The following is a 16,977-nucleotide window of genomic DNA, read 5'->3' as shown; positions in this document are numbered from 1 at the left end:
AGTCATAAAAACTAAACATGCTTTTCTAACCATTTGCAGACAAACGAAAAGGTACATTTCCTTAAGAATTAAATTACATAATTATAATACACAATTTTTCTTTAGCCATAACTGTAATATATGCACTACCCTTATTTATTAGATATTCACTAGGATAGGTGCTATAATAAATAATACTTATAATCCAAAGACATACAGTATGCCAACGTCTTTCTTAGAATATAGTCGTTTACCTTTTTTACATTTTTGTACCCACAATAAACATTCAAATGAATAAAACTGTTTGTAAATATTAGGCACTACCTACGTGTTCAACGTGATTTAACATGTTTGCAAAATTGAAAAATATCAAGTTATTAACAAAACATTTTGGCCATGCTCGTAGTAATTGGACAATAATATGAAAGTGTAATAATATTTTGTAATGTTAGATCATTTAGGTATTGTTGTACTTATTTAAATGCATTAAAAATAAACGGCTTATGCTGGCTATGCCTCGCTAGTCGGAGTCACCCTTTAGTAACCATGTATTATGAGGTTGGGTGATAGAGCTCATGCTCTGAAACCCCGATCTTTATACCTAATACCTTAACTAGTTACATTTGTGGTGGTAATACCAATTATATTTTTTAATTAATTATAAGGTAATACCACCTACCTACTTTTCTTCACATGCAAATCCACCAGTGTGCGGCACTGTGCGGCACAAGCATTTTTGTACTGAGTAACTATGCTTGTGCCGCACAGTACCGCACACTGGTGGAAACCCGCCTTAACACACCCAAGTTATTGTTCTGTTTCTACAATACTATTTTTACGAAAAGAAATAAAATCATCTTTGGACTAGCGTCTACAGAAAAATTATCAGATTTCAATAGTTTTAAATCTGGAACTTCCATTAGCAAATGGAAAATTGTTAGTATTCGGAAAAAATAAAGGAGTCATCAAAAGCGATCGTTCGATATTCTTTTCAGAACATTGCTCCTTTTGACACCTACCAATTACAATGCAGTAGGTAACTAACTCATGTCATGCCCCCTTAAAGCCACTTCAGTCACTAGAAAACTTAACTAGGAACAATGTCGTTCTATTGACATGTTTGTGTCGGCCATTAAGGTTTGAGCCAAACGTCGATGGGCACCTTGGTGAAGGCGGCGTTGAGGAAGGCCTGGAAGTGCTTGGCGATGGACACGCTCGCGGCCGGCCGCATCTCCTCGATGATCTCAGCCGCGTTGTTGTTCAGAAACTGGTTCATTGCTTCGCCTGAAATGTATGCACAATTCAAACTTGTAAGTATTGTTCAGAGAATAAAGGCTAGGTGACCCAGTGTCAAACGGTAAAAGCGATGTGGCGCGATATATGCGACGCAATAAATACCGATGACGCGATACCAAGGGACAATTAATTATGTCAGTTGTCTTACTTGTCAGATTGTTAATCACAGTTTGGGGAAGTGCGGAAAAGACCTCTATGCTGGAAATTGAAAGGGCTCAACGCTCTGTTTTAAAAGTGATGCTTAAAAAACCCTTTCGATTTCCAACCATAGATCTCTATGCCGAAGCAAAGGTCTTAACCGTACGTCAGTTATTTTTAATGAAAATCTCTTTACACACACACAAAACCTCAAAATTGTTGCCTTGCTATAGTCCTTTAATCAATAAACTTACCAATTCCAGAAGTTCGTTCCGCTTTTAGGAAACGTTTTGGGGAAAGAGTCCGAGTGACTACTTACAATGCCTTGCTTAAATACTGTAACCTTAAAGACTGCTCCATTGTAGAAGCTAAGATACTCTTATTAAAACTTTTACATTCACTTAGTTATGCCCAGACAGAAGATATTATAGTTAAATTGTTTTAAGTTTGGTTTTCATGTTTTGCAATATGATTGTATTTTGTTCTTCTTACTTATATAATAAGTTTGTTATTTCAATACTTACTTTATTGTGTAACTAGCTCAATAATTGTTAACTGTAACTGGTTCCCCGCGAAACAGGCGTAGCCTAGTGCGGAGACCCTTGACATATTCTGCTATTTGTTTTATTAATAATAATATTTATTCTTAATATTATTCTTATTCTTATATGTAGATACGGTCGCATAACTGCATCGCGTCGCTTTCGCTACTTGGGTCAAACACAATTTAGAAAAAAAGTTACTTCTGTGGATATAACATTATAAAAGTTAACGACTCTGGTAATATTTGGGTGAATCAACTTTTAGAACACTTAATTTCGTGTCCCTAGAGTCCCTACGAAAGAAAAATTGATTTTTCAAAAACCATGACGATATTTTTACTTTTTTGTTTACACGGGCGTTATTAGATCCATAAGTACTTAAGAACACATTAAAATTAACAACTTGATCTGATAAAAGTTACATTTTGTACGGTAACGCAAGAGATTTTTTTTTATCTCCCATACAAAAATCAGGGACACACCATTTTTGCCTTTTTCTACTGCGTTACCGTACAAAATGTAACTTTTATCTCATCAAGTTGTTAATTTATTGTGTTAATTAAATATTTACGTATCTAATAATGCCCGCGTAAACAAAAAAAGTCAAAAAATCAACATGGTTTTTGAAAAAACGATTTTTTTTGCTAGGAAGTCTAGGGACACGAAATCAGTGTTCTAAAAGTGAAAAAAGTATCCCGCCTGTAAGGGTGTAGCGTCAAAATTAGCTTTATATTACCTTAACTTTGCTATGTCTACAGGAAAGACGCGAACGAGTTAATTGCCTAAGGTGATCTTTACAAGCTGAATAATATAGATTTCATACCAATGACGCTTCCATAATTGACCGTGTCCCGCACTTTGAACCTCGAGTTCCGCAGCTTGAAGTCGACCAGGAGCCGGTCGGCCGCCATGTACTTGACGTTGTCGCGCTCCACCTCCTTGCCGAACACCTTTGCGATGGCGGCCACATCGACTATAACAAGTTATATTATACGAGCTTATGGTCACTTTTATCTGTAATGTAAGCAGGTTTTCCATTTATACTTATTTAAAAAAAAGATCCAGTTTCAAATGCCATCATTCATTGCCGGTCTTCATCCGCAGTTTTAATTTACTCGACTAGGTACCTACTTTACCAAACTGTGCTTTCTGAGAGTAAGTCATTAAAAAAATATACTATTCACTTTAAATAGCTTTGATAATTCCATTACCTATACGATATTGACCATATCACAACGGGTCTAATTACTGTGAAGGTATTCCCCTTCAAACAAATAGGTACCTAAATAATTTTGTCGAAGGTACATAAAATACGACGAATAGGTACCTAACCCAAGAATTGGGAACCTGCTCGATCAAAGTGTTGATATAATCAACTAAAAACAAGCGATAACTTACTGAATGCAGCCCAGAAGTCTCCTTGGGAGCGTACGGGGAACAGCAGCACCTGGCCCGACACCTCGTAGCGGCCCGTGATCTCGATGCGCGGGAGCACCAGACCCATGTCGATGCGCAGCTTGCTCAGGTCCGATCTGCAACACATTTTATTATTTTCTTATATTGTTCTAAAACCTAGAATACTGTTAGGTTAATACTGGCAGACGCATGTAACAAACCGATCATCTCAATTTTAATAATCCACTGTTGAATTTATCCTCGCAAGTACGCTCTCTCACTAAACAGGTGCAGAAAAAAGAAATGTATTTTAGTACATATCTACCTACTGCACATTTATAAACGCTAATCACTGTGAATCACGAAAATATTATAAAAAAGCCAGAAATGTATGGTTAGGTAAAGAACATCCCTTCCCAAGCCTAATTAGTAAGATTAGGTACTTTAACATTGCGTGTGCGTTGATAGTTTCGGTGCATGCCCGTCCGTGATTAGTCCCTAGCGTTGCAATCGCTCAAGCCATCTTACGCGCGATCTCGACGTTTGCGCAAGCTCGACAGCTGCGAGAATTGCATTTCAACGACCCAAATGCGCTAAATATGAACGAGATGCGTTAAGACAACGCTGACAGATTACAAAAACAAAGGTATTGTCATGTCAAATATCAAATTGCCCAAACGAATCTCATTATTTTACAAGTAGAATCACTGACTTAATATAAAAGAAATAGACACACAAAGCAGAACAAAAACGTCAAGAAATGTGGATCCCAATGACGTTTCGCACCATTTGCATTGATGATAAAAACGCTTACGTAAATTTTGAGTCAAGATAAATGTTTCGTACAGAAAAGAGCTTAATGTCGTAAGCATTAAGTGTCAAATTTGCAAACATAAGTACCAACACTGTTAAAAAATTTAGTCCGATGGCACTAAACGTAACGTATTTACGTCAAACAACGTCAAACGAGAATAATGAACGAATTAGTGTTGAGTCGCTCACTCGTGAGGCACCTCATTTGTACCACTCATTTTGTTAATTTGTCGCAGTACTTCGTACCGCAAAAATGTCTTACTTCACTCCTCTATTCATTTTACTTGATTCTAAAATTATCTTTCTCCTAAAAGTTCTATTCTTAACCTCCAGAATTGCACTCCAATTAAATGTTACTATTTATTTATTTATAAAGGAAGTGATGAATACATAAATATGTATATACATTAAATATTTTTGTCGCCGTTGGAATTAATGGAATAGTCGACGCTGAAAATATGCTAGTACCTCACCTCATTTGAAGTAAGACATTGTAACACCTCATTTTAGTAAATGAGGTACTCATACAAACTCATTTTAAATTGATGTCCTACCCATCACTAGAACGAATGGAGTCACTTTGGTACACTTTAATATGTATTACTGTACAGGAAAACCAATTGAAGTAATAAATAAAACAAATTTAATTTAATCGGGAGCTCAAATAAAATTAATTCGTGGTTCAAATTCAAACAAATTAAATTTTTAATTCGTAAGTATACGTCTTTAAATACTAATTTCCTTGAAATAAATTCTACTTATTAAATAACTGTGTATCTAAGATCTACATTTACTCATAGCGCGGGTGTACGGGGACATTTAGATACTGATTGGATTTTTTTTATAAAGTCTACCTATACTTTATAAAAAAAATCCTGTGGTTGTCACTGTGTTCCGACAGGTTTAGCATTTACAGTTAGTCGATATAAGCCCTTATTGGTGGTGTATATGTCGGAAACAGGGAAATGGCCCGAACACACAAGTGCCGTTTTGCCTTGTTTAAAACTGCATCACCCCTATCTCTTGCTATAATTAAATAGCAGTCCACTTTGCACGTCGCATAGGTTTTCTTGGAAATCTTGAATTTAAACATAATATTATTTCTTATGAATTCCATATAAAAATATAAAAAAATATTGACCTCACATCGACTCATTAGATTTTTGTTCCTTAACATCCCTTCTTTGGTACTAACAAATTAATTTATTCAAAACCATAAAATTACCACCAGATTACATAAATTATGTAATGCTATCCAAAGAACTAACCGAAAGAAATACATTCCATCCTTTTTCCTTGTTTTATCATTGTTATTTTTACATATTTTAACGGCACATTTCGTAATTGTTGACAACTTCACATTTGAGCGTTTCAAACAAGACTAAACGAAAAAGTAATGCATGATCTGTTTTGACATCACTTTTGTGGGGCCATTTTTGGCGGCTGATTGGGTATCCAGTTCTTTATACTATATCAATGAGTAGAATAGACGTTCTCAAGTTTACAAACAAGGTAAGTACCAGATTATTCGCATTGCAACATATTTTGCAGAAATCAAATCGCAATAGCACACTTACTATAAAGCATGTATGTAACCTTTATGCAAAATACCTAAACATCAAAATATTAATAACAATGTAATGGGTGAAGTAACCATTTTTTTTCTGTATTTAATCAGTTTTTCGTAGAATTAGTTAGGTAATACCTATTTTGATAATTACGACTAATCTAATCTAATACCTTTAAACGAGCAATTCTTGTTTATATATATATATATATATATATATATATATATATATATATATATATATATATATATTTCGGGGATCTCGGAAACGGCTCTAACGATTTCGATGAAATTTGCTATATGGGAGTTTTTGGGGGCGAAAAATCGATCTACCTAGGTCTTATCTCTGGGAAAACGCGCATTTTCGTGTTTTTTTATGTTTTTCGAGCGAAGCTCGGTCACCCAGATTTTGCTAATAAATTAACCTTTTGGCCGGACTTAATTTTAAAAAGTAAGTGATACAATAAATATGATATTAATAGACGCGAGAGGTATAGGTACGCTAATAAGATTGGCAACTCATCAGCGTAAATATATATATTATATACCTACTCACTCTCTGATATGAATCAAGTCAGTAGTTTTTTTTTTTAATTATTACACGGGTATAGATAGTCCCCTCCGTGTGTGTGTTGTGTTTGTGTTGTGCATTACAATAAGTCGCACCTTATCTTAGTGACGGTGTAGTTGCTGGGGCCGAGTACGGTGATGTTGGTGAAGGCGGCGGTGACGCGCACGGGTCCCGCGTCGTTGGACATCACCAGCCGGTCGATGCGCAGCGGTTCCACGGCCGGCACGCCCAGCTCGGGCAGCCCGCGCGCCAGGTACGGCCGCAGGTGGTTGAACGACCGCTTCACGCACGAGTCCAGCTGCGGGTCGCTGCGGCTGCACGGCAGGATGTACTCCGCTGAAAATATTGTGTTCACATATACATTACTTAATAAAGTGATAAATGTGCATCTGGAAATATTGATTGGTAATCACAGAACTAAATAGGTACAAACAGGGCGAACACCGAACAAGCGAAGTTTACTCGTAAATATAAAACCTGCTCTGGACAATCTTTTAATCATGTTAAGCAAGCTTCATTTAAATACAAAGCCTTTTTATTTCAAATGGCGAGCCTTGCACTGTGGGCTATATTAACCAAAATGTCAAGTTGCACCATACCTAGGTAGGTACTCCATTTATAATGAAATCTTTACTGCTAATTTATTTCAATAATTAGGGCACAACTGATCTATGCGGTAAGTGTAGGCCGACCGTGTTCACCATCAGTCCCGGACAGTCAGGATCAAAAGTAACTTAACTTTAACAAAAATATTTATGTCTCTATATGTTGAGCAATTATACTGTGTCAGATTGACATTTGAACGTGAACTGTTATCTAGCGATATATGATTATTACACGACTGTTTTAGGAAAGTATTCCAGGGTCACAGATACTTTTGACGCGTTGTTTCATCCACTCTTTTTGATGCTAACAGAACATATTATTACACTTTATTTTTTTGAACTCCGCAGAAGTAAGCTTGAGGTTCAAATCGGGCACTATTTTAGCGGTAAAATTTTAAAGTACTGGCCATGCTACATAGATAATTCCATAATTATTAACAATTAAAAGAGCCCGATAAAAACTGCACAAAGTTCCTACCTATAGTAATATTTTATAATTGGACAGATTCGGGGATCGCATTGCTGCCGGCGCAGCATTTAGCAGGTGAACAATGACTAAATTAGTTAATCAGCAATCAATGTGTTTGCAAGAAATGATTACACGTGGGGCGATTATGTAAGACGCGAAGTGTGCCGCATGCCGTGACGCAAGCGGTCAGCGGTGGCAAGGTGAGTCGAGAAATGCTACCGCCGGTGATATACCTACCTTACATCTCATTTGGCCATCTTTCGTTTAGGTTACGTGACCTTGAAATAGTTTTGCACTGCATTCGAGAGTAATATAGACTGTTATATCGCTGAATTAATCGACACTTGGATAACCCTCGGGTCGCACGTTATAATAATATGACTAAAAATGTATGTGACTTAAGTCGCCTTAAAAAAACGAATATAACTTAATTTGTTACAACCATCTTTAAATAATTAGTGAAAAGTGTAAGAATGCGTAAGCTACTCCTGTTTCAAGCTAATATTCAATAGGTCTTCACTTGGTAAGTACCTACCTACTAAAAGATGATAAAATAATGTTTACTTAGTTCTCTATACATATTTACTTTGTCATCGATTAGTAATCGTTAGGTAAGGATTATAAGAATAACGTTGAACTTGAACGGCAGTGGTCATTTCGTATGATACTTAAGCTCTTGCACAAGGTCAGCAGTGATTACATAAATCTGGTTATGTAAGTGGCAATACCGCGGCGACCTGCAAACCCACTTTATAGCATTTCTCCGAATATTCTCACATTCTTCCCTCTAATCCAATATTCTCCAATTAGCGATTATTATTAGGTACAAACAAAAACCACATTCTACCCCTTTTTACTTGTTGTGGGAAAGGATTTTTTGAAGTGAAAATGTGGGTAAAAAATGTTCAACTCGAGACAGCGTAAGACGGTCACGTGACCTGATCGAAAAACTGTTACATGTAATGTCATTGAGGTTTTCTTTATTGATTTAAATGCCATCTAGTGAGTTTCGCTCTAACTGGTATTAATATAACTAGAGTACTAACAGTGATGTGCTTAGGGGTTTCAAGTAATTAACGCTAACGCTAGATGGCGTTAACCTCAATTATACATAATGTATTTTGCAATAGTCATTGAGTTTTCACTTCTGCCGGCACTCCCTGAGTGCAACCCGTTGTTTTTTTATTCTCATTTCTCATCTCATATTCGTAGGTACCTACTCAAATAACAACTCAAGAAAAGAAAGAAAAGAGATGATACGAGAGTATGTAATGAGGTAATGAGTAGCTAGTTCGAAATTTGTAATTGTCAAAAAAAAACAAAATGTTATTGTCAAAGAATGTTTATGTTGTATCAATAATTAATGAAATTAATGATTTATTGATACAACATAAACAAAACTTATGAACGCGCTTTTACAAACGTTGTAATGTACATACTCAGAATTAATCTGCCATTGTAGATGTTGGTTAAGTTGATATGTATTTTATTTAAGGTAAACAAAGTCTTATTGATGAATCACGGTAGAATCCCAGGCATCCCATGGCTCCTTCAAAACGATAAGAAGGGAGACGCCGGAGTGGCTTTTAGTGGGTATACCTCCTCTCCCCCTCTCAATAGGAGAGTAGGGCTGCAGGAGGGAGTCCCACATATCCCCCAATGGCTCCCCAGGCCGGGGAATTGCGTATCGCATTTTACCACTCCGTCAACAAAAAAAAAGTATGTATACCTAGGTTATCTCCAAAGATTATGTTAAAAATTAAAATGAGTAAGACGAGAAAAAAATATTTCTTTCCGACTTTTTCTCGTCCATCCATAAAATTATATCTAATATTGTACCCTAGGCCTTTCCTATAAAAAAGCAATGAATAGTGCAGTTAAGTGGATCGTTTATTTGATAAGTGATGTGATAAAGGCAGATCGTTTGACGCAACATTGTAATAGTGTAATCCGCCGAGCCGAGATGCCGCGCCGTACTCCGGGCCCCGCCGCTCGTCGCGCAACTTACGCTCGTTGTGAAACTACCTACTTGAAAGAGACTGAAAGATGGCTCCAGCATTGCATCCTATCAATTATTCACATCAGTTTCTAATCTATCATATATCATATAAGGCATATAGGTACGAGTAGGTACATTTAATGCATCGCAATACCTACTGAAGTAGGTCTGGGTGCCAAGCCAAGATGCCAATGACTGGCCGACGCAGATGCCCCTGAGTCCCCGGAAAAACCCACATCATCACATGCCAATCGGTTGCACCGTAGCGAATGAAACTTCTCTTTGTCGCTTTAACATGGAAGAGTGATAGAGAGAGATTACCGTCTCGTTCGCTACGGCGCAAACGATTGGCATCTTGGCTAAGCCCTCTGACATGACGTATCAATGTATTATGTCAAAATGTATTCTCTAGTGGAGCTTTTTTCTTCTTGCATTTTAACCCTTAAATGCATAGTGATGCATATACACACAACATAAACATCAAATGTTATGCATTATTAAACAAATTCTATTTGTTCTTGTATATATTATTTCAATAGTAAAACTAATATATTTTCCGAATTATTACATAAATTTACGCAGTATTTTAATTTATAAAAGTTACATTTGTTTATAGAAAATGTTTATTTGTTTTGTTTGTTGAAATGAGATACTTATTATTGTTAATATAAAATTAGGATGTAAATATGTATAATAAAATTGACATGTAACTTACGTTATGAATAAAGAAATTGAATTGAATTGAATTGAATAGACAAAATGTCGGAAAACTTGGAAAAACCTGGAAGCTGATGATTTTTAGTATGTGATTTTGGGCAGATTTTTCGGGGTTTGTAATTATTTTATATTTACAAACTTTATCATAGAAACATCACAAATAGTGTACCTTTCTGTTGGCAGTTAAGATTTTTCCTATACCCCTTACTAATAGCTTTATATTTCCAAAAATATGATTTAGACTATGCAACTTTTAACACTGATTTCGCAGTGAAAATCGATGATATAATTTTTTTTACTATTTTTCCTAGAAACGGCAAACAATTATGTGATACATATATTAATTTCGGGCAAAAAGAAAAAATCATGCATTTAAGGGTTAAGTATCGCGGTTAGATGTTGTCATTTCCATCTGAAAGCGAAGACTAACGATAAATATACGTGAATATACGTACCTACAGTAAATACTTACCATAGGTACTCGTAGTTAGACAATATACGCATTTATGAACCATCGATATCGTCATAGGGACCGCAAATCATCATATATACAATAGCGCTAGCGGTTCGCCAAAAAACGCTGCAAATGGTGTTAAATTGAATAATTGAAAAATTAAAAAAAAAACCTTATGTCAATATTTTCAAAATTGCTTTATTAGGATTAGATATGAGGATATTAGGTATAATTTACAAAAAAAATTTGAACGGTATTGAATCTGGAGAAGCACAAACTTGATATGTTGTGAATATTATTTTTATTATAATTTAAAAAAAATGGCTGAAATGTAAAGATGTGATATATTTTTTGAATCGGCTCAGAAAGACCTTTCGTTTAATACTACACACCAGGGATGTTGCGGATGCCGATTTTTTGACATCCGCGGATGCGGATGCGGATGCGGATGCGGATGCGGATGCGGATTTTTAAAGGCTCACATCCGCGGATGCGGATGCGGATGTCAAGATAGTACCATAAAAAACGTCAAATATTACATTTTAGTAATTTTTATTTACAAAAAACCGGCCAAGTGCGAGTCGGAATCTTGTTCCAAGAGTTCCGTACATTAAGTCCCACTCACGCTTGACTGCTCATTTCTAATAGGTTTTTTTGGTTAATGACAAAATTACCTAGCAGTCTAGCACTTACGCCGATGCTAAGACATTCCTGTACCGACCTGTTCCACATCCGCATCCGCATTAAATCCGCATCGATTTTATGCGGATGCGGATGCGGATGTTGAAATTAATGCGGAAGTTCCACGGTTGCGGATGCGGATGCGGATATTCGCAACATCCCTGCTACACACGATAGGTTTCTAAACGATTTTTTTATTCATACAAAAAAGATGACGTCATAACTCCTCTCCTTTAATTTTTTTGGTTGGTGCTTCGGGTCAAATTGATTCAAATTTCCTAAAGATCACTCGTACCGATTTTCATAACTTTTAACATCATTTGCAGCATTTTACTGAATTAACCGGTGACCGCCAGCGCTACAAGGTAAAAAACAGGTCTAATAAGCCTAAAGCAACGTACCAGCTAACAACTCGTGATGCTCTTGACCATCTAACTGATCAATTTATTGCGTTGTCAAAGACATCTAATTAATCTGAAATGATTGTAATCATGTACCAATGTTAATGTGCAGCATTAAGCATTATTGTCGCCCAGGATGTGCGTATTTTAAAGCTCATTCGTGCCAAGGTCAGTTTGCACGATTACGTTTGGGTTCCGTGGCCGGTGCGGCTACGCAACACCGCGCGAGCAAATACTCTTCCGCCGGCGTGGACGTCTGAGTAAACTTCAGGCGCATATATTTATCAGGAAAAACTAACGTACACACAACTCATTTATCAAGGTCTTAGCTATACGTGATCATCATATTTACAAATCCCAGTCATTTACTTTGGGGATAAAACGGTTCTAAACCATAATAAACACCTGCAAATAGATTGATTAATGACAAATCTTAGAACAGAAAACCACAACACAATTTTTATACGAGTTTAATATACGAGTATAAAAGTTAAGCAAATATACACAAACATATATTGAGTGAGCAATCGAAATGAGAAGAATGGATGTAAATTTGTGGTTCTCGATGCGTCATAGCGCGTGGAAGTACATAGGTAACTTGTGCGGAAGATATTTAGTTAAGCGTTAAACGTAAGGAAAGGGTACGACGCGGCTTGTCTATATAAAAGTAGTCCTCATTTTCCTCTCTGGATAATAAAGAAAGTATGTTTACACAATGTGATGTTTATTGACCAAAGCTTTACCCCTTCGTTTGACTTTTTTCAATATTTTGATTATTATATTATTATAAGAATTAGGAGCGATTCAAAACAAACTTTTAAATGCTTTTAAATGCTCCAACTCTTGTATTAATTAAAAATTGATGGTTGATATAGGTACATAAAGTTGTCAAAATATTGTCAATAATGTTAATACTTATCCAGAGAGGAAATGGGGACTAAGTTTGTATGAAAAGGCGGTATCAGGGCGGTCGTCCACATGCTGAAGCACGACACAAACAGTGCGCGCGAGCCTGAGCAGAATAATATTATCACTTCAGTTCAGGTGTCATTTCGGTAAGAGATGGCCCGTTTCAGCCTTGACGAACCTTATGCATAGACTCTTTAAAATATAAATGGTCTCATAGCGCGCGTGACCCGCATCAGGACGCGCTTGTTGGAGGCCACACTCTGATCAAGTAATCAAATAGTCAATCACGAGTCTTTCTCTTACATCTTTTCCTATGAAATATATTATCCATATTTGTTGACCGTGTAGTACCTACTTCCTTGCATTATGTATGGTATGTGTATCGTATGTTTGAGCACAGTAAAAAAAAATTAAAAAGGGACTTAAACCCAGAAGGCATCTAATAAAAGATAACTATTAAATTAAAATTTTAAAAAAACCTATTTAAGGCGCCAACAAAATCCATTACATGCCAAAAATGCCTTAAGTACATCATTTTGGAAAAGAGCTGATATATACTTATTTAACAGCTGGACCGATTTCTATGAAACATAGGTAAGAACCGCAAGTAATCTCGCTTTCACGTAAGCCTATTCGTTAGAGAGCTACGATGCCACAGACAGACAGACAGACATTGGCTTCAAACAGACAAGTAACACCCCTCTTTTTGAGTCGGGGGTTAAAAATCAGCCATCAATAAAAAGTTGTGGTGTTGGAAATTAATAGATACTCGTATATAATAATGTATAAGGTCAGATGAAATTTCATCTGACCCTATATTATTATATACGAGACACATTATTAAATTTACACACAAAGCTTAATTAAGCTTTGTGTGTAATTTATAATTGGAATACGAGTAGGTAGTAATGAAATCGAATAAGTTTTTGAGTTTTATAAACTTTGTCTTATCTTTACCCATGTCTTATATTTACCCTACCTGACCCTGTAGGTACCTAACTATTAAATTAAAAATGTATCTAAAAAGTCCCCTACGGTAATCATAAGAAGATTTTAAACCATTTTATGCCAGAAATGCCTTACATGATTTTGGAAAAGAGCTAATACTCTTCAATCGGCTGAATCGATTTTTATCAAACATAGTTAAGAATAAGAACCACCGCAAGGATCTCGCTTTAACGTAAAAAAACGCATCGAAATCGGTCCATCCGTTGGAAAGCTACAATGCCACAGACAGACATACAGACAGACTGACATTAGCGTCATACATATAACTCCCTTCTTTTTGCGTCGGGGGTTAACAACCAGCTTCATAAGAAGTTGCTTATTAAGTTTTAAGTAAAGGACATCTAAGTATACGGTACTTTCAGGTTATTTATTTAAAATGCGGCCTCACCTTTACACTATAATTGTTTAGCAGTTCTATATATTTTTGAAACTGCACTGAGATGGGAAATACGTTTTACAAGATACCTACTTAAGGAAGGTAATCTGCCTGGGCGGTTAATATTTAGATAATCTAGACAGACGCTAATGTGTACATTCCTAAGGAGTGTACACTAATGTGTACATTCCTAAGGAGTGTCGGGTTTAGCTCAGGCCGCGGCGGGGTCGGTGGTGAACTGTGACGCAACCTTGACACCGCAGTTGCGCAGACGCTGGTGAAACTATTATTTTTGTAGTAACCTCACGATCGCGAGCCCGTAATTAGGGTATGACGCTAACTTAGCTATTATAATGATGACGTTAAGTGCCAGTGATAGGGCTTTTCTGGGCATTCAGTGCTTCGTTCAAAATAGCCGTCTAGAAATGTTTATAAATGTCTTTTGAAAACATAACATACTTAAATATAAATATGTACGTTTAAGTATTGCTGACTGCTGGCAGCTACAGGTTATTAACGATCTATCCACAATTCTCCATCAGTCATTTTATGTAAATGTAAGTTAAATCGTCTGGAAATTGACTACATATCACGTAGGTACCTCAGCACCCTCGTGCTCATACACAAATAAAAAACAACGGGTTGCACTCCGGGAGTGCCGACAGAAGTGAAAACTCAATGACTAGTCCAAAATGTCTGCAGCACTATGTATAATTGACCCATCCTCCTTTCTATTGCAAAACTTTAGTTCCGAAATTGCTGGCCAGTGAGCTTAAATTTGTAGCGTTAATTGTTTAAAATTCGAATAGAAATTGTAAAGTTACCTTGCAGACCTCTCATCTAAATATATTTTTCTACTCCAGCACTTAAATGTGTCAATTAAATGACTGACAGTGATATCTAAAGCAATGTCATTTGAATGATTTGTCTATAGGCTCATAAGATGACTGCTAGCAGTCATCTTATGAGTATAATACAACTGCTTTATTTTTTTTAAAGATACAAGTTCCGATCATCTTGATTGATCTTGATGATGAAAGAGGTATGTTTTCATTTACAATAATAACTCTTTTTTTTTTAATAATAACTCAATTTTTTTTAAATAATAACTCTTTTTTTTTATAATAACTCTTTTTTTTAATAATATTTTATTATATCACTGTTGCATAAACTACTATTGGTCATGATATTTTGAGTTTTACTCACCAGTACTAGAGTTCACTTTTACTAGCGGTTTCATCAAGATGTAGGTTTATTGAATTATATTTGAGTGATATAAAGTTAGAATGTAACTGTGAGATCCTCGTATTTCAGCCCGTACAAGATTAGAACCTTTTTCATGTAATGTCATTGAGTTTTTCTTTATTGATTTAAATGCCATCAGTGGCCATCTCTAAACCTTACGGTCACGTGATCGCCTTACGCTGTCTCGAGTTTATCATTTTTCCCCCACCTCAAACAGTGACCAGCGCCGCTAAAGAAGTTTTCACTTCAAAAATATAAGTACAATAGAGGCATGACATGGTACCTACAACAATTACAACCTATTTTCTAAATGTACGAATAATTTACCCTCTACATGTGACGTGATTGATTGGTAAAGTGTTTTATATTTAGTTTGTATGTAAAGGTAAACCTTTTTTTTTAGTTAATGAGTTACAACTTGAGTTTATTTGCATTTACTTTGTGTTGTATTTATTTTTCATTATTTGCATATAAGATAATTGATTGAACTAACCAAAATAGATTAAGTAGCATATTATAAAACGTGTGTGTAGAAGATTTACGAATGTTAACCACATTATAAATAGGCAAATATTCATGGACTCTCGCTAATAGCATTGCCTAAATAATTTTACCTTTGTACCTGCACACCTCAAGTTATCCATCAGTGTATGTACATCCATCTTTCAAATGCCGTATGGTATATAGGCTCTAGTAGCACCCGGTTTTACGCACATAATGGTCAATGTTATTTCAAAGGTGTTTATCAAAAGCAACACAATCTATCATAAAAATGTAAATGCACTGGCTATTTATACCTACTTAGTGCTTAATTATGTAGATTCCTATATCACTACGTTTTATAAACTTATAACTTTATAATACTTGTAATGTCATCATCAGTAATGATAAGTAATATTACAGGAACTTAATTTAGAATTAAAATTATAAGAATGAAAATTATATCTTACTGCGCGATTAGCGACTTGTTGGTTGTTTGTGTGGATTGCTATTCAGCTCTGTTATGGTTCTATTTAATATTGATAGTAATAAATAAACAGCCGGCAATATTGTTATGAATCAGTTTATTTTTATTTTTTCCAAAAGCTATTTAATAACGCTTGATTACATTTCTTTCAAAATGTATATTACGTATATTAAGTATTTGTACATCCCTATACCTTGCTTGTACATTCAGCATTCAAATATTTATATATCTGCCACCCTGGAATACTTTTCCTACTAAAGATAATAATGGGACATACTTAGTAAAAATATATGGTTTGGTAAAAAATATTAAAGATGCATTTTAGCAAAACACATTTCGTGTATATAGATATACACAAAAAATTATGATAATAATTAATTACTAATGAAAACATACAAGTGTTATAAGTTACAACTTACGAGTGGTAAGGGAGTTGTCGTTGTCCGCGGCCGTCCCGCTGCGGCACATGCCGGCCACGCTGCACAGCACCACCAGGCTCTTCAGGAGGTGTCCCGCCATGGTTTATTTACCAATATTATATTACGATTAAATGCGTGTAATATTCCAAAATCACAAGATCACTACTTTGTATTTCGATATTTTCCGGTGTCGGTAACGTCAGTGGAAGCAGGAGTGGTGTGTGTGCTGGCGTTTCGCTGGGCAGATGGCGGGCGTGTGCTCGAAGGGGCCGCCGACGGGCGCGTGTTTCATTTTGTTTGAAGTGAAAGCCCTAGAGACGATGTGTTTTATTCTCGCGTAATTTTCGTCATCCCTCGCGGGCTCCCCACCTCGCTGTCAAACAAATTACAAACTCCACGTGCTTCATCAAATTATGATTGCGGTAA

General features: G+C 35.9%; 1 protein-coding gene across 1 annotated transcript; it reads right to left on the bottom strand.

Moving 5' to 3' along the window:
• Positions 1-1,080: 1,080 nt before the first annotated feature.
• On the bottom strand, positions 1,081-16,948 carry LOC134660624 (protein takeout-like). Its single transcript, XM_063516399.1, has 5 exons — positions 16,552-16,948; positions 6,397-6,637; positions 3,354-3,487; positions 2,779-2,928; positions 1,081-1,263 (listed from the first exon to the last, which is right to left on the bottom strand). Exons 1-5 carry the CDS (start codon positions 16,649-16,651, stop codon positions 1,112-1,114), a joined length of 777 nt encoding a protein of 258 aa, XP_063372469.1. The 5' UTR covers positions 16,652-16,948; the 3' UTR covers positions 1,081-1,111.
• Positions 16,949-16,977: the final 29 nt, after the last annotated feature.

This window comes from Cydia amplana, chromosome Z, assembly GCF_948474715.1.
Source record: "Cydia amplana chromosome Z, ilCydAmpl1.1, whole genome shotgun sequence".
Taxonomy (NCBI): domain Eukaryota; kingdom Metazoa; phylum Arthropoda; class Insecta; order Lepidoptera; family Tortricidae; genus Cydia; species Cydia amplana.
The sequence above is the reverse complement of the archived record's forward strand: the minus strand, read 5'-3'. Positions and strand labels throughout refer to the sequence as shown.

Coding starts and splice junctions, on each gene's coding strand:
- LOC134660624 (XM_063516399.1), bottom strand. CDS start 16,651: ATGGCGGGACACCTCCTGAAGAGCCTGGTGGTGCTGTGCAGCGTGGCC. Junction 3,488..6,396: donor TACACCGTCACTAAGATAAG/GTGCGACTTATT, acceptor AATGTGTTGCAG/ATCGGACCTGAGCAAGCTGC. Junction 1,264..2,778: donor CAATTATGGAAGCGTCATTG/GTATGAAATCTA, acceptor CATACATTTCAG/GCGAAGCAATGAACCAGTTT.